The sequence below is a fragment of the Oreochromis aureus genome, linkage group 3, assembly GCF_013358895.1.
Source record: "Oreochromis aureus strain Israel breed Guangdong linkage group 3, ZZ_aureus, whole genome shotgun sequence".
NCBI lineage: Eukaryota > Metazoa > Chordata > Actinopteri > Cichliformes > Cichlidae > Oreochromis > Oreochromis aureus.
In genome coordinates this window covers 107,673,722-107,700,512 of record NC_052944.1, presented here as the reverse complement: position 1 = coordinate 107,700,512, position 26,791 = coordinate 107,673,722, and the positions used below count along the sequence as shown (strand labels likewise).

The window sequence follows — 26,791 nt, the reverse complement described above, 5'->3', positions numbered from 1 at the left end:
GCATCCAGACAGGCAGTGATGGAGTCGACCATGTGGGGATAGCGGTGTGAAGGCGCGCTGGACGGCAGCTCACAGTCTGCTCCTGAAGCCAAGACGCTGCTGAATAGAAGAAAATGAGGTTGTTGGACTGCAGGGAGGTGTAGACCACAGCTAGAGGGTGTAGACAAGCATCTAAAAGAACTCCACTCAATGCCTCCAGCTGGGAGCCTGTTGATGAAGTATGGAAGTGACAAACATCTACGATCTCAGTGGGAGTAAATAAACTCAGTGTTGTTTGAAGGTCTTGGAAGCAGGAAATGTGGGCAGTGTAACATCTGAGAGAGACAGAAGTCCAGCTGTGGTGGCTGAGAGCCTTTAGAGGAGCTACGCTAGTTCAAACTGCCACACAGTGACTGTGATGCAGTCTGTGCCACTTTACAACTTACAGGAACAACCAGATTCATTTAGAGGGCATCAAGGACGTTTTAGGAGCCAAAGGGGGAACAGAACACGAGTCAGGTGCTGTCAGCGCCCATTCAAGTACATTATCATTAATGCTCAGGAGGCAGAGCAGGATGTCTGCTAACAACAAGGTTGATGGTTCCACACCTGAGTTGCTTGTGTGTCCATCAGACCAGGTCAAAATACAGATTATAAGACAATCACACACACACACCCTCTCATAATGCTCACCCAGCAGCAAAACCTCTGATTGGCCCAAATTAATTCTGTGAGCAGAGAATGAGCTGAGCTCACATATAATGGACATAACAGCTGATACTGATGCTTCTGCTTTTGATAAGAACAACAAAATGTCGTCAGCTATGTTATGATTTGTTCCACCCACTCTTATATCATGCACATCTTGGTGAATGGCCTCAGCTAGAGGTCCAAGTGCTAATGCAAAGAGGAGAGGGGACAGAGGACAGCCTGCCTCGTTCCTCTTCACAGTGGGGAGGCTGATGATTGGACACCATTAGTTATAACATAAGCTTCTGCAAGTTTGTAGATAGTTTTAATCCATTAAATAAAACCCTCGCATGAGCCAAATCTTTCTATCTTTCTTTCTCTGGTAAATAAGTACGTCCACTCGATTCTGTCATATCAGCTTCTAAAGCTATAACATAGGCTATTATATGATATTACATTATATTTGAAACATTAGTTCACTTGTCTCCCAAACCCCAGCAGCTGTCTGTTGCAGGTCTGAGTGTTTACTAAAATAAAAGCTTTCTAACATCTCACCTGTTTGTTTCTCTTCACACATACATGTGTATTATGTTTATTAACAGAGAGATGAAGCTTGTGTTTCTGTCATGTAGTGATTGTGCTTAACTGTATGAAGCTTATTAGACATTATGTAACAGATCACATGTAAAAGTGAATTTTCCCAAAGTGGTTAAGATATTTTTTAATTATCTTTTTTTTTTTCTTAAAGAAATCTCCAACATCATGTGCCATTTTTTTCATACCATGTGTAATTTCCATTAGAAATATTAATGACAGTTAAATGAAGAGGGGATGGAGCTGTGATGTCATCAAGTACACTGCTGTTCAACTGTATAACGATCGCTGCGTTGCTCGGCAAGTCTCGCCTGTGAGCTTACGAACTCCGGACTAGCGGAGTATTGAGAGACGGCCTCAGTTTTCTTTGTGCGCCATCATCTGCAGAGTGACGGATCTGTCTGAGAGCCAGTGGCGGTCCTAGCCTGTTTGGCGCCCTGGGCGAACACTCCCTCTGCCCCCCCCCCCACACACACACACACAAAAACATATTAAGGATTGTACATTAACATAAAACTGTTGTACACACACACATATGAAGAGAAAGTATGCATAGTATACAAACGGCAAAATTGTTTGGAGTTTAGTCTGTTACTGTTGCTATTTTTACCATTTCTTCTTGGAGCAACTGTAACCCAGATAATTTCCTTAGGGATTAATAAAGTATTCTGATTCTGATTGTTTCAGGATGACCTGCCATTATCCAATGACACATCTGCTTACCTGTATCTTTTGCTTGTTTCTCTTCCTCTTCTTTTCTCTTTTTTCTAAACTGAGCACCTGATGGCTTTGAACTTTTCTTGTCCATCTTCCATTGGTTTTAATTTTGCACTCCAGTATGAACACCCATCCCTCAACCAGAGGATCGCCACAACATAACCTAACAGACCTACACCTTAGTTCACAGATTCACTTTGTCTAGGGTGTATTTCTGGGATTTCACACAACCCAGGATTCAAATCATGAATATACAATGGACTTGGATTTACAACATTATGAATGAAATGTGCTCTATTTGAAGCAGCCCCCTCCCCCTTTCGACGGGTTGTGTGTGAGACTTTAAATCATCAAACTGTAAATTATAAATTATAAATTTTAAATTGTTATTGATCCCTTTACCCCGAGTCCTAAAGTGTATATTTATTTTGTTACTCTTCTTATATTTATTGTTTGTTTACTTGAACTGCTGTAACTGGAGCCTCGTCGTCTCGTCTCTCTATATACTGGACTGTATGTAGCGGAGATGACAATAAAGTTTACTTTGACTTCAGCAGCGCCAGGGCGCACCGAGGGCTCTCGCGCTCACTTTTCGTGTATAGAATTTCGAAAAAACATCGGTGCAAATTATAAGTCTGTATCATGATGTCTGGTGTTTTCGTGTTTGTTGGTTTGTTTTTATTTTGTTTTACTTTGCGAGTTGGTTATTAGATGCTGCTCCAGCCGGTCAGAGAATCCCCGCCGCCCGCCCTCTCCTCCCTGTGCCGCAAGCAGCAGGCGCACTCGCAAAAGGAGGGCGCCTTACTCCCAGCAAATGGGCGATAGAAAACTAATCGGAGCTCATGCCATTCCCAATATGCGCTGGCTGACGTTGGGGCAGCATGAATACGAGCATTTTTTTTTTTTTTTTTTTTTGCCGATGCCCGTGATGCCGCCCCCCACCACGATGCCGCCCCGGGCAACCGCCCGTGTCGCCCGTATCTAAAACCGCTACTGCTGAGAGCTGTCGGGGGTTCGGTGAGGATCAGCTGTAACTTTTTATGGTCAAGATGTTGATGATCGTGCTGCTCTTACACGGTAAGAACCCGCTCTGAACACACACACGTACGGACACACACACGGATGTGGCTCCAGACTGTTTTTATAGCCGCTCATGTTCACGTTAGGCACATTATTCTGTACTCAAGCTCGTTCATGTGACGAAGCTCGTCCCCGGGACCTGTATGGGCTCAAAATGTGGTCATAAATATTTTGTACTTGTAAATCGGTTTTGTACTTGTAAAAAAGATTTGTATGCGTAAAAAAAATTTGTCTGTGCGTAAAAAAGATTTGTATCTGTAAAAAAGATTTGTGCGTGGGTAAAAAAGATTTGTATCTGTAAAAAAGATTTGTGCGTGCGTAAAAAAGATTTGTATCTGTAAAAAAGATTTGTGCGTGCGTAAAAAAGATTTGTATCTGTAAAAAAGATTTGTGCGTGTGTAAAACAGATTTGTGCGTGTGTAAAAAAAGATTTGTGTGTGGACTTAGCCAAAAACCCCTGCAAGTTACAAGTACGAATTTTGACCCTATTTTTCTTCCTTTAAGCTGATTGGTCAATGTCATGTCAATCACAAATTAAACAATCCAATCAGAGAACAGATGGGCTTGGCTGTCGGGGGGGATGCTTTACGGACCTTCAGGTCCTGGAAGGGTAACACAGTTTGAAGATGGAGGACAGCGGTGGCGCTTCTGCAGCGCAGGTAAGCTTTAATTTATGGTTTACTGGAACAAGCTAATTGTCCAGACATATATTTTTGAATATCATGTTCGGTTACTACACTGTAATTTTTCACGGTGCCAAAAGCTAGCTTAAAAAGGGCTCTCAACATTAGCCCTAGTGTTGCATGTGTTCAAATAGTCTCCTGTGTGGCACGGTCTGTCTGCTTAAACATCAGCATCGTGGAGAATTATGTGTTTGGATTTAAGTTTAATCCCGATGAGATGTCGTTTTGGTAATATTTGGACTGAAAATGCTCTGACTTGACCTTAGCACTGGTCCCAGGTCACCCCCGAGTTTGTGTTAGAGTAATACTACAGTAATTACAGTATACAACAACTTTCAACAGCTACTGAAAGTTAGGGGACCTAGCTTCACTTTCAGTAGCTGCTAACGCGTTAACGAGCAAACCGTGCTAACGTGTTACGCTGCACTAACTTGGTAACGTAAAATCGGTTAACGTCATTTTAAGGAGATTACCGCTGACAGCACAAATATATGTGCGTGTATAAAGTATTTGATTTCAATTTTCTTCTACTACTGTAACTATGGCTTAACAAGCTTCCTTAGTGTTCTTTTAAACTCTCACTCATGACTATTAGTTATACTGTTAACTATTTTAATATCAGGTTAATAAGGGAATAGGGATATATCGGGAAACCATATGGTATTGTTTAAATGAAGATGCAGATGTTCAATAACATATAAATATATTTTCAACAGGAGCCAAAGACTGCAATAGAGAAGGCTATACTGAATCTTGTGGGAATTCTGTCAACTTCCCAGTCTGATATTAGGAGTGGAACTGCAACCACATCTGTTACAGCGACAGTGCCTCAGCAAACCCCAAGAGTGAGCACCCAAATAGAAATGCAAAGGTAAAAAGAAAAAGAAATTTGCCAGTAATGCTACTCCATTCATTGGGGGAGTGTTATGGAACAATAATCTAAGATATTCAGTAAAGTAGAAGCCCAGATAATTAGGTTTGTATTTCAGTTGTTCATATTTTTAATATTCTTTTCCTGTATTCTGGAGAAGACACAACATCTGTACTGACAAGGATATAATGAATACTGGATTCAAGCAACCCTTTGGTTTTGAGTTACTCTTTGGTTTTTGTTTAAAAATATAATTCATAGGCTTTAACCTGGCATGCACAAAAGTAAAATGCTGCATCCATGATTTGTCTCTATTGTGTGTTCAGCTTTTACTCTTACTCTCTTTTATGTAAGTCATCTTTTTATTTAAACAACCTGTTCTGCAAATTACCTATGCACTTGGATCCTCCTTAAACATCATTATGACATTTCACCTTAACAGTAATGCAGTACTTTTCCAATCAGATGAGTAGTCTTGCTTTAATTTGGAAGAAATTGGCAAAGTGTTTAATGCCTCAAATGTATAATCTTATTTACAGGTCATTTCCAGCAATGTTTCAAAGAAGGCAATCCAAAGGAAAGAGGCCTTTCCCAGCTCCTAGTAATGTCATACATGCAGTTCGCAACATTCAGTTGCAATTCTGTCTTTTGCCTGATTCCACGACAAAAACCCCAAAGAATGAAATACGGCTTCTTCAAGCTGGACTTGAAGGCGAACTCTCAGCATAGCTGACAATGCTGATCATGAAGAAGTACTTTTCTCAATTTTAGATGCCTTTATCTTGTCAAAAAAAATCTAATTTTAAACTTCAAAATTAAAATTGAAAAATGTTACAATTTGACTTGACAAACTAATCATGAGGAAATGTTTGATTTCTTTTAACCCTAATTTAGATTACTGTAGCTCTGCATGAAGAGTATCCGAAGATGAAGGCCCTAACTGGTGGATGGCTCTTGTATAAAGCAGGAGGTAAGTCATTTTAACTCCCGACTTTGTGTCTGAGTTAATAGAAGACATTTACTTAGAGCAAAAGCATCCGGATAAGTTTTAGAAGAAGCTTTTCTGTCTAATTAAAACATTTCTAACACTTCTTCCGAGAATAACTTATGGAACACTGATATGGCTTTTATTATTTAGTTTTCAGATTTGTTGGCATGGTCTTGTTTTTTTAGATTAACTCACTTTTTGGCGCATTGTGATTGAAAAGCAATAAAGGCATAAGATGCACATCAATACACTTCCATTGTTTACAGGTATAACATCAACAGTACAGCACCACTTATTAAAAAACTTGAATATTCTGAATATAGTTATGAATGAAATATTGTTTTAGTCTAGTGATTCATTTAACATTTTAAGCATTGTTTAAAAATGAAAAGTATAGGTTGATACAAGGTAGTTTTAAAGACATTGCTATACAACAGTAGTGTTCCATAATGTTATGGATTTATTTGTACTTTATGATCTCAACTTTTAGAACATTACTGTATTGCGAATGCATTTTACTTGGTTTTTGTTCCATATTCTAGGTGGTAGCGGACAGAGAAATCTCTCTTTAGTATCTCAGGGACACAAGGCTACACAGCCAAGACGCTCAAGATGGCCACCAACAATGGAAAAAATACACTTTATATTGTCCCTCTCCAAGAAAAAATTGATACTACACCTCTTCCACATGATGCTGCAGAATTCAGCAAAATGCCGAAGTCTCAGTGCAAGACCTGTGGTGTGACTATGCCTCTTCAGCTACTTGTTTGTCACGTAGAAAACTGTGTACAAGTAAGCCAAATTCAACAGTAAAACAAACATTGCTACCACCTTTGCTAAAAACTAAAACTTTTTAAGTTGTATTCCTTTTTACTACTTTCAAAATGGAAGGACAGAATATTATGCTTTACCCAAGACTACTTTGGGTGAATTTCCAGAGTCAATGTATGTGCTGAAATCAGTCGTAAGTTTTGCTCTAAATGTCTGTGAAGTTTCTCAGTCATCCCAGTCATTGTAGTGTAAAGAGTTTGGAAAGAAAACATCTGGACTTCTATAAGTTTCCTTGAAGATGTGCCACCTCTCATCTGAGAAGCTTCTTCGTTTCTTTAGAGCAATTGATGGAGAGTCCAAAACTTTATGCCCTATTGGAGTGTCCCCATGAGGGCTGTTGATCCCCTAGTTTGTTCTAAATGACAAATCGTGAGCAGCATGTACCTACCATAAATGTGTAATGTAACATTATATTCCTTTACCAGGAAGCTGCGTGTGAAAGCATGACTGACCAGGCACATCAGAATGAAGTCCAATTGGAGGTGAGTTCCCAGATATATTTAACATTGTAATATGGACAATACAAAATTCCAAGCAGATCTTTGTTCAACTATTTCATTATTTGCTAATTACCTGTGGCATTCTGTGCTAGATTTGGACTGTTCATCTTTGCGAGGACTAAAATAAATACACTTTTTAATTGCAATATCCTCTTCAGCCTTCTTGTCCTGTTTGTGGAAATCGTTATCCTCCAGATGACTTGGTCTTGCATGCCAGTACATGTGGTGATCGGTAAGTTCATTTTAGTTGGACAACACTAAACAAATGCTATGTGTAGCACATTTATAGTTGCTCTTGCTTCTGCCTTTGCATCATGTCATAGCAGGGGCTCATCCTTACCTAACCTGTTCATCTTCTATGATCATCATGTTGACCACATGGATGAGCTTTTATCAGTGTTCATCCTGGCATTTTGACAATATACTTTTGCTTCTTTAGAGTGCATTGTTTAGGTCACCTTGTCTTTTATTGACAGTATTCCTGCATCTATCTATCTATCTATCTATCTATCTATCTAGATAGATAGATAGATAGATAGATAGATAGATGGATGGATCAGTGTATATATGTTTAAACACTGATCTTTTTTTTTCTTTTGCACCACTTTGGGTAAAGTGAAGTGGATGACCTGCATCACACAGCACATGAATTCAGAGACACACTTCTCAATTTTGCTGCTGAGATGAACACTGACATCCCAGCCAACAATAAGGAAGGTACTTTTCATACCAAATGTCAGAGTATATTTAAAATTCCAAATTGACGTGCTTACCAGAAAGTGTGCTGGGCCTTAATTTTTTGGCTTACTGGGTTTACAGTACAAAATGTTATTTTTGCATACAATGTACTTTATCTTTTAGTAGAACAGTGGAAAAAGGCCAGTGATCCCCAAGATGCTGCAGTTTTGTTTAAGAGGCATCTCTTAAAGGAAAAGGAGGAGAACCCCACAATCACAGCTATTATTGACATTCGACAAGATCAAACATCCCAGAGCCGAGAGATCATTGCTTTCTACAAAAGACCACAGATTGATTGGGCAGGACCTTTTCGTTGTTCTTTACAAGGTAATGCTTATGGTGAAGCATACATTCAGTTAGTTTCTTTAAAGGCTGTTTAACATTCCAACTTGGTAAATGAGGATTTTCCATTAAAGGGTGCTGTAAAGCAGTTTGTAACTTTACTTGTGTTGTTGTTGTTTTTTTTTTTTCCCAATTTTAAAATAGGTGACACAGCTGTTGGCACTGGGGTCCAGAGACATTTTTTCAGCATGGCAATGCTAAAGTTGCAACATGGCTTTAACATCCATAGCGGTATGTTTCTATATCCTTTTCTTAATTAATGTGAGATGAGTTTTTAAAATAATCCATCGAAAATTTTACTCCAAAAATTAAAAAAAAAAAAAAAAAGATACCATTGAAGTATTTGCATCATGTTTGACAACTTCATTAATCAAGTACTTACGTCAATAGATAAAGCTATAGCTTTTTTATTTTGCTTGTACTGTTCTTCTCCAGGTGCAGCCAACATGACCCTTCTCTTTGAGGGACAAGAGAACCATCTAGTGCCTTCTACTTCTCAGATTTTGGCAGACAGTGACTTATTTGTGGTAGCAGGCAGAATGATTGGGCATTCATTTTTGAACGATGGGCCACGATTGCATGGCCTCAGCAAGGCTATTATTCACATGTTGGTCCATGCTGATAGAGACACTGTCACTGTCCAGCTCGATGATGTGCCAGATCTAGATATTCGTTCTACAATTTGCATGGTGAATACTAATTTACTTCAAGCCTTAGTGAAATCATAATTTAAATTAACTCATTTTTATATAACTGTAAATACCCCCCCCCTCAAGAAAATGCAGATTTTCTAGGCAATATATTTGCAACATACTAAAATGGAATTTTTCTCCTCTATAAGCTTGATGGTAATAAACACCTCACTGAGCAGCAGAAGGATGACATTAACAATTTGGCCATTTCCTGGGACTTGCCACCCGTCAGTGCAGAAAACCGCAGATGGCTGTTCCAACAGCTTCTCCATCATGCAGTAAGATTGCCCTTTAAAAATTGTTTTTAGATTGTCATCACCTAAGCAAATATCATGTGGTTATTTTTAATTATTGTTTTAGGTGATAGGCCGAACTAAAAGGCAGACAAAACACATCAGAAAAGGTCTGAAGGACACCGGATTGTTGACTATGCTTCAACAAAGACCTGACACAGCCTCAGTGGTCTTTCCCCAGCATGAAGACAGCATTCTTACTGCACAGGTATTTCAATGCATTTCTAAGATGCCGACTACAGTTACAAGGCTAGTTGGCATGACAGTTAATGCTGCTTTTAGGGGAGGCTGTAGCTCAGGAGGTAGAGCAGGTCATCTACTGATCAGCAGTTTGTTAAGATCCCTGGCTCCCTGCTCTGTATGAATTTTTTGTAGGAAGTACTGAAAATAAGAATGTGATTGTGAGAATGATAATTGTTGTAGAAAAAACTTGGAAGGGTCTGGGAGAGTAGAAAAGTAAGAATCAGTCCTTCTACCATTATACTTTAAGTGAGACAAAATGATTGATTGATAATACTTTATTCATCCTGAGGGAAATTCTTTTAAAGGCTGCCAGATAATCCAGTGCCATCATGAGCACCCCATAGAATACACCATATATAAATGCCAAGTGTCGGAAAAAGTCCTTCACAAATGTAACATGTAAAAAACTGTTTTGTAAGGCAGTTGCATTCCTAAGTGTGTCTCTGAAATCTCGTTTTAGGCTGTTCTTAGCCACATTGTTTGGCCAGGAGATGAGGGCGATGATGAAGACGATGATGATCCACCTTACCCACTAAGCATCCAAATGCAAACAGTGGGATTTCTGAAGACCTACATTGAAACAGGCAAGTGTAATTGCATTGTGATTCAAAATTTGAATCTAATTTGATTTCTAATGCATTGATTATCTTTACAGCCACTCCATTCCAGCTCAGCCAGCTGATGAGGTTTTGGGTCGGATGGGAAATTCCGACTGGTACCATGAAGGTTGAAGTGGTCAAAGCAGACTACCTCATATCCTCTACATGTTTTGGAACGTTGCGTGTGCCTGGGCACTTCCACGAGTACAATGTCTTTTCCAAACATGTTGATGATTGCATTGCAACTTGTGCCACAGGTTTCGGCCTTATTTAAAAGCAATTTGTAGACACTGGATGTCGAATAAACTTTACCATGCTTGAAAAATGTTTTACATAGCCAAAAGTTTCACTGTTACCTAGGCTTATTGATTTTTTGGGAATATTGTCATGCGATTTTAAATATAAAAATTAAAGTTACAGTTCCCACCATTAATTTTTATATTTGAAGTTAAGGAACTAATGACTGTGTTATTTAGGGTTGTTTTGTTAACTTAAAGTCATTGTCATGCATCCGATTCACATCATCTCTTTGTTTGAAGCAGTTTCATGGATTACAAGAAGTGAAAAAAAGTAGATTAATACTAAAGCTGTATTAAATGTTACACAGAGGCCAATGCTGTTGAATATAATGTTAATAAAAATCTGCCACACTGTCAGCTGTGGTCAAGCTATTTAATTACCGCATGCAGGACAGCTAACACACATCAAAACATTACAGTTCTACAGTCATGAGAGTTTTTGTCACTTTCAAGCTGTTATCAATAAAGTCAAGTTTTGAGCTATGAAAATTGGATGATAATTTTCCGGATTATTTTTGAGGTTGTTTGAAATCATTTTGTAAATCAAAGGAAATGTGCTTGAACACCCCAAATTAAAATCTAGAAGTTTTCAAGGACATGGATTTGGAGCAGCAGTTATTGGACTTAAATACAAGTTACATTCTAGAATGGTTGCCACTCCATCAAAGTTAAGAAAAAGAATTCTTGTCAGACTGTAAATAAAGTAGATTAATTGAATATTGCCTTTACAATTAAATAAAAATAGAAATCAGCAAGAATAGGTATGATGGCACCTAAACAAAATTTTATTGAAGCTATTATTAAACAAAGGACTTACATGAGAACAGAAAGCATTTATCATGTTACCTTTGCATTAACTGACAGATTATCAGGAAAATATAACTGTAAACTCATCTAACACAAAATGCATTAAGATTAAAAACTGAAAATAAATATTGATGCAGACTTTTAGTAACTGTCCTTGGATACAAAAACTGATAATTCAACATAATGTAAACATCTGTTGGGGCATCTTATTTTCAACCATCACTCTAGATAAAGCTATAAATCCTGCCTGTTCTCAAGAATGCCTTCCACATACTGGACAAGGGAACTGTAAATGTCAGCCCCATAGGACATCGAGGGTTCCATGGGATTGAAAAGGTGTCTCACTCTTTCCAAATCCTCACTGTCAAGTGGAGACACAAGTTCTGGAAGGTGAATACCAGTTTGGTCCAAGTCTGCAATGTCCACATCTGGATACTCTGCCTGAAATTAGACGCCATCAATTCAGGAAGTCTTTAAAATACATGCTTTATTAATTTTGTCAATGATATACATATATTTTTTTTTTTCAAAAAAGCGATTTGAAGAATTTAAAGATGTGTAATCATACCACAATACTTTCAGGAGGATTGACTGGATTCTGAGTCTTTCCAATCTCCCATAGTTGGTTTGGGGTGTAGTTCCGCTCTGTCCTAAGAGAGTGATTGTTCCAGCCTTCAATAAACGTCTCCAAATCTGCTTGGATTCGTGGCAAAAACACATACTGTGCACAAAAAAGGTCAGTACAGTTTGTTGGATCCAAGAGTCTGTCTTCCTCAAGTCCGTGAAGAAGATCGTAGTAGATGTTGGTGACAACATTCCAAACATCGCGCCACAGGCGTTCTATCCTTTAAAACAAAACAAAACAAAACAAAAAAAACATTTAAAAAAAAAAAATCACTATACAGTGACATTCATCCTCATAAAATGAAATAATTTCCAAGCATTCTGTGCAAACAAAATGTTATGGGAATACTACACCTGGCAATCAAAAATATGTTTTTGTTGTAAATTAGGAATACCTTTGGTTATGCACGCTTTTGCCAGACATAAAGCTTCCTCTACCACAGCCCCGAACTTCAAACATGTATCGAGCAATGTCAACATTCTCAACTCCTTGGTCTCCCCTCACTCTAGAAATATGAAAAACAAAGGACGCAGAAATGACAGAGTATCACATTTTAGCAATATTTTAAAGTTAAACATTTAAAGAAAAATGTGAATGTTTTACATTCAACTGTATAATATTTTTAGGTCTCTTTGAGCTCTTATGCAGAGCTATATTTGTAAATATTTTCCCCAAAAGTACAATGCACAACTAGTAATGTTAACTTGCAAAGTCAGTGAAATGGTTGTTCTGTCACAGTCTGGCTGAGCAGCTGACTGTGTGAAGTATGAATAGTGGACCCAAGTGCAGACAAAAATGGAATGTGGAACAAAACTTGAATGTTAACAGAAAGCAAGCCGTTTCTTAAGCCTGGTAAAAACTATACAAAACAAAAGGCAGAGATGAAGCTAAACTGGGCAGACTAAAGATAAACATAAAAACCAAAACATGAAACTCGCCGTGGATACAAAGATACCTGAAACATGGAGCGTAGAAGCAGAGACGCATGGAAACATGGCACAACAGACAACATGACAAAGAATGAACAGAAACACACAGACTACATACACACAAGTGTGATTAGAGAAAATGAAAACACATGGGAAACAGCTGACACTGATTTGACATATTTGTCCATATTTATCTGATCTTCTACATTTGTACTACATTTGTACTCGCCCACTCATACACTTCGCTCTTCTTCAGTTTCCTTCTGTCTGTTCCACATGCTCGCCTAACTACAATGGGACTCAGAGCCTTTAGTTGTTCTGCCCCAAGACTTTGGATGTGCCTCCACCAGATCTCCGGACCATAAACTCTTTCACCACTTTTAAGTCACGTCTCAAAACCCATCTATTCAGAATTGCATACACCTGATTCTGTATTAGTCCATTTTAACTTGCTCAGCTTTTTATACTGTCATGCTTGCTTTTTCTTCTTTAACTTATGTCTAAATTTTATTTACAATGTTTCAATATATTGTATTGTTGCTATTGTAAGGTAAACTTAAGGTGTTATAAAACGTATTATTATTATTGTAGTATTTCTCTGCAAATAGAATACAAATGATAGGAAAATTCAATCATTTCCAGACAGTAAGCATGTGTGTCAGGCACAAACGTGTATTCAAAATTGAAGTGAGACTGATTTAAGCCTCTATGCTCTAATGTGAACAGCAAGTTTTTGCATTATACCTCGATGGAAATCCATGCTCCTGTACAGCCTCAAGGAAGAACGTCAGTGCTGTAGAAGCCTTGTTGTTGTTAGCTGCTTTCAAGTACAAGATCTGAAAATAAAGAGACATTATGGAAGTACTAGTACTAGCATCACATTTTCTGCTATTTTAGTGAAGAATGCAAACCTTCCTTGAGAAGCCATCAACACCACCAAACATCACAAGTCCATATCTGTAAAGAGACAAAGACACAGCCCCTAAGACTTCAGACACTGAGTATAATTAATTAATTGCATTTTTCACCAATAATCAAATATGAAACATTACAAGTTAGGACTTGTCAAATTTGAAAGTGGATCACACATTTCTAAAAGCATGCAAAGGCTGGTGAACTTCTCTTAATCTGTTAGAATTTAGAGAATAAATATATATATATATATATATATATATATATATATATATATTATTTATAACTGCTAACTTGGCGGTAAAGTAATGGCGTAATGTAAAATACAGTGTTTGCATATGCATGAATGAGTTAAATAGTAATGTGCCCAAATGTGCCCTATGACTATATTGAGTTATGTTAAACTTACCTAATTAACTTATGGTTGGTGTCAATGTGGAGCAGTGACAGAGGACCAGGAACACTGTATGTCCTTCTAACAACACATCCAAGATTTGCCATCCTTTCAAGGATTCCAGCACTGTCAACACGACGCATGGAATCCCATACTCTGTTCCACTGCACCCTGTGGCCCAGTGCCCTGAGGCGTCCTTTAACCATTCTGTAGCCTAAAACGACATTCCATAGTGAAAGAATTACAACAGCACATTGGAAGGCACTTATAGTACAGTAAATCAAACTACTAACTAATCATGACATTCAGCTAGTGTTATTCATGTAAATATGAAATGTTGCTAGCAAGAAAAATAAAATAGAATCTTATTACAAGCATTATTTTTCACATGAATAACTAACCCAGATTTTTCGATTCCTGTTTTATGGCTGCAATTAAGTTGTCAAGTTCATCATCTGATAGTGAGCTGTAGGTTGCCGTTATTGAGAGGCCCCACTCTTCCATTCTTCGTCGGACTGTTTTCTGCGATATGCCCAAAAGCTTGGAGATACAAGGAACGGAGAGGTCCATCTTTATTAGATCTTTGAGGTGGTCTTTGGAAACATAGAGCTTTGCCCTCCCGTTCACCAGCTGAGCTGTCAACAACAATGGCAGACCTTCTTGTATCCATATCGGAATGGATGAGGCAGATGAGGTGGTGAAGAGCTTCAACTACCTAAAAGATGGTTGCATTAAAATATTTAGTTGGATGAAGTCCTAGAATTCAGTTTTACCATCTTAGTAACATTATTCTTATCCCCAATCTTTATATTGAAACACAGAACAAAATTTCATCTTGGATTTAACAAAGCAATGGATGACAGGTGTATTTGTATAGCATAATTACTACACTTTAAAATTAACATTATAAGATACATAAAATGGCATATATTGAAACGATTTTTAAAGGTAACCAAAACTAAATCAAATAAACCTACCAGTGATGGAACATTAATATGAGCAGAAAGAGAACAGACTAGAGTTGATGCGTTCACGCAGAGGAACTCAATATGATCAAGGTCCAAGGGCTGCTGTTGGTAGGACTGCACCAGCCTATTTTGAAGGTTTTGGAAAACATGTCTTCCTAAAGCCACCTGAAAGAAGAAAAAATTTATAGAATTACTGATATCATATGAAGTGCATTGAAGGAACAATTAAATGTTTTATTAAGTAAAACTCAATAAAACAAAATAATATTCTCATGAAAATCTTTTTATTTTATTAACTTTGTAATACAGTAAAGAAACTGAATTGCATTAAAATTATTTTTAAATATGTTCTATCCTGTGCCACCTTGCTGTATTCAAAAAATTCAAACAACATTACTTTAATAATGAAAAAAAATGAACCCACCAAAGAGTCACAGGGACATCCCAGGTTCTCTGTTCTGGAGGGAGATAGACCAAGGTCCACTTGATTTACAGTCACCTGTTAAGTAAAACAATCAGACAATTTTCAAAGATTTACACGTTTCTCTATGGATGTATCATACACTCTCCTATTTAGAAGGGTTCTCTCTGAAGTACCCGTGGACGTTCCCATGATGACACAGATGACCCACAAATTTAGTATAGCACACTTCAAAACACATAACCCGATGAAGAAAGACTTTAAAAGTCCCTAAACACATTTGACATCTGTTAGGGTTGAAAATTTATTTACAAGTTTACAAAATTATTAAGTAAGGCTGTTTCATTATTTTTTAAGATTTACACAATGCAAATGTGCTCATAAGCATGTTGGCACTCCATGTTTGAAGGTTGAGAGCGTCATTCAGCGCTGTATTTGAAATGTTGCAGGTACACATAGAGTGCAGAGGGGTTTTGCAGCATGCTTACAAACACACGATAATGGTTAGATTAGTCTCTGGGTTATGGAGTCTGAACAAGATGCCGTGAACTGGGCCTTAGAATCAGCATCTGTTTTTATTGTCACAGTATATAAGCTGTAAAGCCCGTTTCAGCATTATCCTTTTTGGGAAGCTGGTTCACACAAAAGGCTGGCACTATAAACTTGTAATTTCAACTGCTGAAGCAAATTCAATCTTTTAAATCTTTTTCTCCTGAATTCCTTCTTAAATTTTTGAACACGACACATTCAGCAAAGCAAATATCAATAGACATAGCTTACTGACACCAGACAGACACTGCACTACAGTTACCACAGAAGCATTCTTGGTCAATCTGGTACTGTATGACAGAGTACTTCTTAATGTCGCTGCCTATAAGCTGTCATAAATGAAACGCTCACTGAAGCTAGGTCCCCTAACTTTCAGTAGCTGTTGAAAGTTGTTGTATACTGTAATTACTGTAGTATTACTCTAACACAAACTCGGGGGTGACCTGGGACCAGTGCTAAGGTCAAGTCAGAGCATTTCAGTTCCAAATATTACCAAAACGACATCTCATCGGGATTAAACTTAAATCCAAACACATAATTCTCCACGATGCTGATGTTTAAGCAGACAGACCGTGCCACACAGGAGACTATTTGAACACATGCAACACTAGGGCTAATGTTGAGAGCCCTTTTTAAGCTAGCTTTTGGCACCGTGAAAAATTACAGTGTAGTAACCGAACATGATATTCAAAAATATATGTCTGGACAATTAGCTTGTTCCAGTAAACCATAAATTAAAGCTTACCTGCGCTGCAGAAGCGCCACCGCTGTCCTCCATCTTCAAACTGTGTTACCTTCCAGGACCTGAAGGTCCGTAAAGCATCCCCGACAGCCAAGCCCATCTGTTCTCTGATTGGATTGTTTAATTTGTGATTGACATGACATTGACCAATCAGCTTAAAGGAAGAAAAATAGGGTCAAAATTCGTACTTGTAACTTGCAGGGGTTTTTGGCTAAGTCCACACACAAATCTTTTTACACACGCACAAATCTGTTTTACACACGCACAAATCTTTTTACAGATACAAATCTTTTTTTACGCACAAATCTTTTTTACAGATACAAATCTTTTTTACGCACGCACAAATCTTTTTTACAGATACAAATCTTTTTTACCCACGCACAAATCTTTTTTACAGATACAAATCTTTTTTACGCACAGACAAATTTTTTTTACGCATACAAATCTTTTTTACAAGTACAAAACCGATTTACAAGTACAAAATATTTATGACCACATTTTGAGCCCATAGACCTGCACGGATCCTGCACTTTCAGCTGGTTTGATCCCACACACCGATCATGTGTGTGTGCTTAAACATGTGTGTACAGACAGCAGGAGACAGTGAGGGCGGAGTGTGTCACGTGGTTCCTTTGTAGCGAGGGTCAAGCAAAGTTGCAGTCTGCAGCAAGCGCAGGCTATTTTATTGTCATATTTTATATCCAACTGTGCCAAAATTGTCATTTTTGCATCACCTGCCTCAACTTTGAGAGCTGAATCTCTCAGATGGTGAAGCATGGGCACGATGGAAGAAACAGTCACATCATTTTCTGTGGATAAAATGTCAGTGAAATCAGCGACGGGCCTCAGTGCTGCGTTCACAGCCTCCAAAACACACATGTCCTGCCAGGTCAAGTTGGGAAGCGAATGGCGGCTCCTGTCTGAAGCAAAAACTCTTTTTTCCAATGTTGCAGCAGTTCGAGTTCCTTTTGTTCCTTGTGGACTCCCGTCGTCTCTGCCCGCTGTGTGCAAATGCTGCGTTAATGGAGCCAAACGCTCTGTCAGTGTTTGTCTTTTCTTTCTTGACGGCATTGTTTACTGCAACATTTAAGTGGCACGCTGCTTTGGTTGCATCCTTAGGTTTACCTCTTTCATCCGGGGTGGGGTAGGAGAGTGATCCAATGTAGACAACGGCCATCCGGTCCTGCAGCCGAAAACCTGGCTCTGGACACTCTGGGGGAGGGGGGGGGACGACTGTGTAGTTCTTCAATGTCCTCAATCGACGCGCTAATGCTGCCACCCATCTATCGTTTATCTGGCTGGAAATTTCTCTGCAGGACAATCAGAAGAAGAAGAATCTGAAGAAGAGAGTATCAGTTGTGTTGAGGGACCAGTTGATCAAATCCATTTTCTTTAGGTTTTAGAGAACAAGACTAAGAGACTCGGAGGGTTAGAGTTAGACCAGACTAGACAAGGACATGAGAAGTCAAGCAGGCACGATAAGGTGAGGGAGAGGGAGAAAGATGCGGCCGCCTCCGTCAAGAGCCAAAGCAAAAACCTGTTTATAGAATAATCTGAAACCCTTGAAAAAGAGTTTATTAATGTCTTCTCTAATCTCTTTGAGAGAGCTTTGCAGATTATTTTGAAGCCTACATTAATAAGGGATATTGGACGATAGCTTGAGGTAAATACAGGGTCTTTGCCTGGTTTAAGCAGGAGACTAATATTGGCAGAATTCATATTTGGCAGTAGTCTGCCATTTTCCTTGATTTCCTGCAACATTCTGTGGAATACAGGTACAAGAAGTGTCCAGATTTCTGCAGGAAATCTGTCTGGAGCCTTATTATTGGGCATACTTATCAGGGCTTCCTGGAGTTCACCTGGCGTCAGTGGCGAATCCAGTGCCATTGCCTGATTGTCTAATAATTTTGGAAGAGCTACGTTGTCAAGAAACTGGTCAATTTCATTTTTAGACGGGTTTATATGCAGTGAATATAAAGTTTCATAGATATTCTTGAAAATGTTGTTTAATCTTTCAGGGTCATATATTGTGTTCCCAGATAAATCATTAACAGCACATATAGTTGTTTTTTCTTTATTTATTTTTAACTGTTTAGCTCGAAATCGACCGGATTTGTTACTGCGTTCAAAATTCTGCAAGCGAAGTCTTTGTACTAAGAATTGTGGTTTTTTTTTTTATTAATAATTTCATTTAATTCTAGTTTTGTTTTGCGAATTTTGTTCAATGTTTCCTGATCTTGGTGGGACGCGTAGGCTTCTTCTAAGGATTTGATGTTTTTTTCTAGTTCCTGAATATTTTTGTTTTCTCCTTTCTTTTGTGTGATGAGAAAGAAATTATTTTACCTCTCATCACAGCTTTCCCTGCTTCACAAAGAACAGATGCTGAAGTTCCACACAGGTCAATATAGTCTAAATATAGAGTCCACTCTTTAAAAAAATATTTGATAAAGTCTTCATCTTTGAGCAGTGATGTATTAAATCTCCAGTTTTTACTTTAGGAGATAATCCAGACGAGACTGGGAGTGATGGACATGTGAGAAGAAAGTATATTTCTTACTGTTGGGGTGACGGGAACCTCTTTTCTCTGGTGCCAGCTACATTTACATTCCATGTGACAACCTTAGTGTGCCCATATTTGTGTGTGTATGGCTAATGATGCACGCTGTGGGTGACACTTAGACGGGCGAGGAGAGGAAATACATCACTCCTGTGTAAAGAGAAAGAAAAAATGTGAAGAGATGCTCCATAAGTCTGACTGTGTGTGTGCATAATAACTAATATGAGTGAACGCGCTTGAGTGTGTGTGTCCTATAAGTCTGTGTGGGCTGTGAGACTGTTGTACTTGTGTTGTGGGAGGGATGAAAGAGAAAACTCGAAAGAAAAAAGAGAACATTGTAATTAACGCTTTGACGCCATGGAGACTTTCAGTGTTTTAATATAATTTGACATCATGTTGAATTAATAAGCTGATATTAATAAGTTCAACAGATGTTAATGGAAGATTAACAAGAATCTGTACTGTACACATGGTGGTGGAGAGGCCTTTAACCTTTAATGATCTCTGACCTTTAGTGACCTCTGTCCTCCTGTTGCAGGTGTGTGTGTGCTGCTGCTGTCTGCACCGACTGTTTCTGCAGGTGAGTAGATGGAAGTGTAAGTTCAGACATTTCTGTAAATGGTAAAAAAGAAAATTCTGCAGATTTACAGCATATTGTCTGTGTCATTACCATAATTTTGTCATTAATGGAAAAATTGAAAGTTCTGTTTATATTCCCATTTAAAGGCACTTCTTTCCACAGTAACTCATTAAATGTACACTAGTGGTCATGGTTCTGGGTCATTTTGACCCAGCATTTTCAGTTTCTTGTGTTTTGGTATTCTTGTGTATTATGAATCATGTTCTGATTCTTTAGTTGTGTTGTTGTCATTATTATTATTATTATTATTATAGGTTTCAGTTTAGTCCTGGTAATGAGTTTAGTTCTTAGGTTTCATTCTTGCTTAGTGTAGGTTTATTTCAGTGTCAAATCTGCATCTTTGTGATTTGTTTCTTGTTTCCTGTTTTACTTTGAAGGTCCATGTCTTATGTCAGTGTATTCAATTTTACTTCCCCCCGTCTCGTTAGCCCTAATCTCTCCCAGCTGTGTCTTCCTCCTGTTTCCTATTCCCGGATTGCTCCACTGTGTATTTCAGCCCCCTGTGTTTGCCTTTGCCCTTTGTCGCATCATTAATGTTTGCTACCCTGTACATGCTGTGTGTTTTGTCTCATGCTCCTGTTTAGTTTTTCTGTTCCTGCGTTTCAGTCCTTAGTTCCTCTGTTCAGAGTTTTGTTTTGTTTTTTGGGGAATTTATTAAGAGTTTTCCCCAGCAATAAAGCTGGGCTTTAATTTTAACCTCCCTGTTTTGAGTCCTGCGTTTGGGTCCTTTACCTTTTTCCAGTTGTTTATTGAAAATGATGCAGTTTAATGTCTCATTGCACTCTGAAATGAAAGCATGGTACAAATAAGCAACTCGAGTTAAGAAATCCTGGAATCAATTTATAGACCAAAATGTATTCTAAACTTTGACTTATCAAAGTAGCCCCCTTTGGCAAATATAACAGCTGAACACACCCGTGCCATTCTTTCTGCAATAGCAATCAAATATTCTCCCAGAAGTTCCCATAAATGTGGAACTTGTGGGTTGCTTTGCTTGCACTCTTCTGTCCAGGTCTGTCACGTCCGTGCGGCCAAACACGAAGGAGTGGACTCAATCGCAGACAAAACTCGGAGACCCGATGTGAAGTTGATTACAGGAGGTCACGTCTGACAAAAATGAGAAACAAAAGCAAAACACACTTAACAAGTGAGCCATGAACTAAGGGCGCGAACCTAATAATTTGAGATTCTGTTCCATTTCCTCATCTGTGTCCACACACACCTTCACTTGGTCTGCCCCGCGTGACATGACTGTGAACCGTGCAGGGAGGCAGGCAGGTGAGTAAACAGTAGTGATGGGTCCAGCAACACTGACGCACCGACGCATGTATCAAACTCACAGAGCGATGCCTGTATCGGTGCGTGCGTCGCTTTAAGAAAAAGTCACGTGATCGATACAGCTGCTGTATCGCTCATTGCCAACGCGCCAAACTGTGTTTAAAAGGTACCGCATCCGCATCTGCCACAAAATTACTCTCGCAAAGATAAAAAAAAAAAAAAAGATACACATCCCTCCATAACAAAATGGAGCCCGAAAGAAAAAGAATTGTTTCTGCTGTGTGGGATCATTTTGATCTTTTAACTGGAAATAAGGTAATAGTTTGTCTGTCTTTGTTTCAGTGTAATCTATCAGAACACCTCCTCAGTGTTTAGGCATTAAAGAGCCAAACATGAAAATGAGGAGACAAACACACCGAGAATGAACACAGGTCGGCCTATATAGACACTGAACAGCTTTATCATATTTTTTTTAATTATGTGTTTTATTATTTTGAAATCAAGCATCTAGGAAGACTGTTCTGGGCCAAGCAGTCCTGAATTTTATTATAAAGGACTGCCAACCCCTTAGTATTGTGGAGAGTGTCGGAGAGAAACATTCCACAATCAGAGGATCCTTTAACGTACTGGGGGAAAAGGAAGACATCTTATCAGAACTTTTTCCACCTGGCTTTACAGTTTTTGTGTACCCCAGCTTCATCTGTGCCTGTGAGTTTTCCAAAGCTGGGGAAATGGTGCCAAAAAAACAAACAAACAAAAAAAACCCGCAATAGACTGAATGCAAAAACATTGGATAAACTTATTTTTCTGGATAGAAATTTATAATAAACTCTGAGTCAATTACATTTAAATGGGTAATATTATATTCACAATACTTTCATTTTAATTTTCACTTAATGTAATTCACAGTATATTTTAAAGATGTCTAAAATATTTGAAATGTAAAAGATATAAAATGATTCCATGGAAAGTACAATACCTTACAGTGTACAAGTATGACTAGGTCATTGAATCAGTGTCTGTTGTGAGTCTCAAGTAAGTTGCCTGCAATGATACTTAATGTCCAGCAGGTGTCAGTATGGAGCAAAACAACACTGTGTCGACACAGTATCGATACAGTTTGGGGAATGTGCTGAAACGCTTCACGAGGCCTCATCTACCCATCACTAGTAAACAGTGAAAACTGTGAGCAGACCAACAGCTGAATTAGCAACAGCAGTGCAGGAATCCAAAAGGTTACTGAGAGCAGAGAGAAACACGGTCAACTCAACATAGCAATGGTTAGACGCTTGGACTGTGACAACCTTCACTGACTGATGTTAGCAGACGATCTCGCGAGGAATGATTGTGAGCTCTGGTCTTAAATCCCAGCGGGCTGATTACACACAGGTGTTACCAATGCGAGTAGAATGACGGCTCCACCCCGAGGTGGAAACACTGGTACAATGGAAAAAACCCAGCACTCACTGAAACCTTGACAAGTTCATTCTAAACCAGCTCGATGGGGTTCAAGTCTGGAGACTGCTGGACACTCCATGTTTTCAAGCTCACCATCTTCTTCTTTTTTCCTGAGGTAGTTCTGGCACAGCTTGGACTTATTTTCTGGGTCATTATCTTGCTGTAGATAATGAACCCCTGACCAACTAGATCCATAGCAGAGGGTACTGCATGGTGCTGCAGAATGCTGTGGTAGCTGTTTTGGTTCAGGGTGTCTCTCACTCTGTATAAGTCACCAAGCTGGATCTAGCAAACAGCCCCAGATAGCATTTTCTTTATTCCCCGAGACCAGCTGCACCAGATCATCACCAGCTTCATCATCACCAACCTCCAAAGATGGCGCTCCTCAGAGGGCGACGTCGCAGAACACTCTGAGTCAAGTTACTTTTTACATTCCTCTTCCTTACTAGGTGTAGCTGGTAGAGTGCTTAAAGCATGTGCAGACCAACTAGCAGAGGTTTTCACCACCATCTTCAACCTCTCACTGCTACAGTCTGTAGTACCATCCTGCCTTAAGTCAGCCACCATCGTTCCAGTGCCCAAGAAGAACACAGTGAGCTGCTTGAATGACTATCGTCCAGTTGCTTTAACACCCATAATTGCCAAATGTTTCGAACAGCTCATCATGACACACATTAAAGCTGCCGTCCCTGCAAACCTCGATCCATACCAGTTTGCATACAGGGCAAACAGGTCGACAGAGGATGCCATAATAACAGCTCTTCACACAGCCCTCACACACCTGGACTGTAGTAACACCTATGTGAGAATGCTATTTGTGGACTTCAGCTCTGCCTTCAATACAGTTCAACCCCACAAACTGGTTAATAAACTAAGCAACTTAGGACTCAGCAGCTCACTGTGCAGCTGGATACTGGACTTCCTGAGCAACAGACCCCAGAACGTAAGAATGGGAGAGCACACCTCCTTCACACACATGGAGAGATGCCAAACTGCCTTTCACTGTTCTTGTAACAGTGACAATAAAAAGCTATTCTATTCTATTCTATTCTATTCTATTCTATTCTATTCTATTCTAATCTCTTGGGCTGAGCTAAGACACATATTGAACCTGAACCTGCTGGAATCCTATCCAGAGCTAACAAGCTACGCTGACCTGACGCTAGGTCGGCATGAGGCAGAGGACTCTCCTGTGAACAACAAGCTGGAGCGGAGGTGTGGCAGACGGGAAGGAGCTGAACGAAGGTTCCGGTGCATGATTAGCAAAGGAAGGCTACTGCTTGCAAACATTCAGTCATTGGAAAATAAAATGGATGAACTCCATTTTATGGATGAATGCTCAGATTTTCACGCAAAGAGACATTCAGGAGTGCTCCATACTGTGTTTCTGTGAAACCTGGCTTGGGGAGAGAACACCTGCTATGGCAATAACACCAGAGGGCTAATCGCTCTTCAGAGAGGACAGAAGCACTACGGACAGTGGCAAGATCCGCGGGGGAGGAACGGCCGCCCTCATTAAGCAAACCCAGTCACAGTCAGGACTATTAACACCTGGACTGAGTGCAAAAGCCAGTCTGCAGGGCTGCTCAGAGGCTACAGACTGGAGCATCTTCAAAGAAACTGCTAACGACATCCACGAATACACAGAGACTGTGAGCGATTACATAAACTGGTGTGCATCTGTTTGTGCCCCTCCCAGGACTGTGCGTAGGTTTCCCAATCAAAAACCCTTGGTCAATGGAGACATTAAACAGAAAATCAGGGAGAGGAGGCAGGCCTTGAAGGCAGGAGATCAGGCAGAGCATAAGAGAGCCCGCTATGAACTGCAGAAGTCCATCAGAGCTGCAAAGAGGGCCCACTCAGAAAAGCTTGAAGGCTACTACCTCAACAAAAACAATACACGTAGTATGTGGCAGGGAATTCAAATGGTAAATGGCCTGTATTTATATAGCGCTTTACTAGTCCCTAAGGACCCCAAAGCGCTTTACATATCCAGTCATTCACCCATTCACGCACACATTCACACACTGGTGATGGCAAGCTACATTGTAGTCACAGCCACCCTGGGGCGCACTGACAGAGGCGAGGCTGCCGGACACTGGCGCCACCGGGCCCTCTGACCACCACCAGTAGGCAACGGGTGAAGTGTCTTGCCCAAGGACACAACGACCGAGACTGTCCGAGCCGGGGCTCGAACCGGCAACCTTCCGATTACAAGGCGAACTCCCAACTCTTGAGCCACGATCACCCCAATAGTCAAGGTGTCACAAACTACAGGGGAACCACAACAACAACCACAGACCCCTGAGACACCACCGTTCCAGACAGCCTCAACTCCCAGAGTACTGAAGGCCTGTGGGGAACAACTAGCTGGAGTGTACACTGGCATCTTCAACCTGTCACTATCCCAGGCAGTAGTCCCACGCATTTTTAAAACCTCCATCATTATACCAGTTCCCAAAAAAACTGACACATCCGCCCTGAACGACTTCAGACCAATGGCACTCACACCAGTCGCCATGAAGTGTCTAGACAAATGACTTTTCACACACATCAATCACATATTCCCGAACACTATAGACCTCCTCCACTTTGCATACCGCCCCAATTGATCAGTGTATGGTGCAACAGCAATAGCCCTGCACACCTACGTACAATCTGAGACACAACAGAGCGGACAGCATCATCACACACAGAACAAGGTTATTCAGCAGCTTCTTCCCCGCAACTGTCAGACTGATGGCAAACAAAAAACACTGAACACCTAAAAATAACACAGCACTACTTTACCTCATTCTGAATGAAATGTTGGAAAAATCATGGATTAATACGCAATTACTTACTCAGATCTGTGAAATGTGCGATATTATGTGTACAATCCTATTACACTATTTATATATAATATACCAATGGAACTCTCACCAGCAAGTACTTGTATCAGCACACAACCTGTACAATGTTTCTTATATCTTTGATATTGTAAATACTACTAGAAGACTGCTCCACTCTTTGCTTGATCTCTACTTTCTGTTACCTTTTAAATGTGACATGACTACCGAGCTCTGCAAAAAGAATTCCAATGTGGATATGACTGTTGGTCCTGTGAGCAAATGGCAAATAAAAATCTTGAATCATGAGTTTGGATCTTCATCTTTCTTCACTCAGTCAAGTCTTTCCTTTGGTTGGCCATTCCTGTGAAAACCAAAGTGTGTGATCACAGCTGAAATAAGGGAGATTTTTCCACTTTACAGTGCTTCAATTAGTGATCCTGTTGATCCACAAATCAAATCATCTCTAATATCTGAATGTTGATGACAAACACAAATATTTCTGCTTATTATGAGGCTAAAAGCTCGATGTAGACAACAGTTTATAATATGTCAGCAGCATATAACAGCCCTGCACACCAGCACTGTGCTTATATTAGACTTTAATCAACATATAGTTATGAATTTATCATCTCTGTGTGTCCTCCAGTGTCTCTGTCTGTCAGTCCAAACCTTCAGCAGGTCTTCAGTGGATCTTCTTCAGTGTATCTGAGTTGTGTTGATGATGGACAGACAGCTGATGGATGGACAGTGAAGAGGACCAGAGGAGGACTCACTGAGGACTGTGGAGCAGCTGCAGGCTTTGGGAGGCTTCTTGGTTCCTACTGTGTTGTGGATCTTTCTGCTCCCAGTGAAACCTTCTGGTGTGAGGACTCCTCTGGACAGCAGAGTGACAGAGTCTCCTTCAGTGTCCAATCAGACACTACAGGTGAGATGTTCCAGCTGTGTCTCTGTCTCTGTGTGACTCTGCTCTCATTAACTCTGTTTGTCTCTGATGGTCAGATGAAGGTGTCATCCTGGAGATCCCTGCACTTCCTGTGAGGACAGGAAGTGATGTTATTCTGCGCTGCAGACAGAGGAATGGTGCCACAGTCAAAGCTTATTTCTTCATCAAAGGAATTTCTGTTGGTCCTAAACCAGAGCACATCATCACTAACATCACGCAGGCTGATGAAGGTCTCTACTCATGTTCTACTGATGAGGGTGGAAAGTCTCCTCAGAGCTCTCTGAGGGTCAGAGGTCAGAACACTGACATCACTTCCTGTTTAAAAAAATGATGTAACATTGTGACCTGATAATAAACTGACGGAACCTTCTTCATCATCTCTCCTGCAGATCCTCCTACCATCATTCATCCTCCTCCTCACTGTCCTCCTCCTCCAAGCACCTCCACAAATTTTGATTCTCCTCTTTTGAAAAAAGAAACAGTCTGAGGAGGAGGAGGAGCTGGTGATGAAGAGCAGCCTGTGTGTATATACAGGATAAAGTATATACACACATGAAGATGCAGCTTTGCTTTGGCCTTCCTCTGCTAACAGCTAACA

General features: G+C 39.8%; 3 protein-coding genes and 2 long non-coding RNA genes across 7 annotated transcripts; 4 read left to right on the top strand and 1 right to left on the bottom strand.

Moving 5' to 3' along the window:
* The first annotated feature begins 1,538 nt into the window (after positions 1-1,538).
* On the top strand, positions 1,539-26,791 carry LOC120437855. Of its 2 annotated transcripts, none has more exons than XM_039608422.1 (6): positions 1,539-1,664; positions 2,977-3,057; positions 19,582-19,623; positions 25,897-26,175; positions 26,256-26,486; positions 26,583-26,791. In XM_039608422.1, the coding sequence occupies exons 2-6, from the start codon at positions 3,021-3,023 to the stop codon at positions 26,678-26,680; spliced, it is 687 nt and encodes a 228-aa protein (XP_039464356.1). In that variant the 5' UTR covers positions 1,539-1,664; positions 2,977-3,020; the 3' UTR covers positions 26,681-26,791. The 2 variants fall into 2 exon arrangements, with proteins under 2 accessions (XP_039464356.1, XP_039464355.1); XM_039608421.1 differs by having other exon boundaries at positions 26,250-26,486.
* On the top strand, positions 3,627-5,320 carry LOC120437856. Its single transcript, XR_005611446.1, has 3 exons — positions 3,627-3,719; positions 4,460-4,614; positions 5,154-5,320. It is a non-coding gene; the product is annotated as an uncharacterized LOC120437856 (long non-coding RNA).
* Positions 5,326-6,184, top strand: LOC120437857. The gene is made up of 3 exons (XR_005611447.1): positions 5,326-5,366; positions 5,509-5,584; positions 6,145-6,184. It is a non-coding gene; the product is annotated as an uncharacterized LOC120437857 (long non-coding RNA).
* On the top strand, positions 6,191-10,496 carry LOC116314051. 2 transcript variants are annotated; one of them, XM_039608419.1, is made up of 11 exons: positions 6,191-6,394; positions 6,859-6,915; positions 7,092-7,165; positions 7,550-7,650; positions 7,798-7,998; positions 8,158-8,244; positions 8,449-8,702; positions 8,855-8,983; positions 9,066-9,206; positions 9,702-9,825; positions 9,897-10,496. In XM_039608419.1, the coding sequence occupies exons 1-11, from the start codon at positions 6,215-6,217 to the stop codon at positions 10,112-10,114; spliced, it is 1,566 nt and encodes a 521-aa protein (XP_039464353.1). In that variant the 5' UTR covers positions 6,191-6,214; the 3' UTR covers positions 10,115-10,496. The 2 variants fall into 2 exon arrangements, with proteins under 2 accessions (XP_039464353.1, XP_039464352.1); XM_039608418.1 differs by having other exon boundaries at positions 7,795-7,998.
* LOC120437854 lies at positions 10,909-14,410 on the bottom strand. The gene is made up of 7 exons (XM_039608420.1): positions 14,208-14,410; positions 13,822-14,020; positions 13,412-13,457; positions 13,245-13,336; positions 11,966-12,076; positions 11,515-11,791; positions 10,909-11,387 (listed from the first exon to the last, which is right to left on the bottom strand). The coding sequence occupies exons 1-7, from the start codon at positions 14,374-14,376 to the stop codon at positions 11,181-11,183; spliced, it is 1,101 nt and encodes a 366-aa protein (XP_039464354.1). The 5' UTR covers positions 14,377-14,410; the 3' UTR covers positions 10,909-11,180.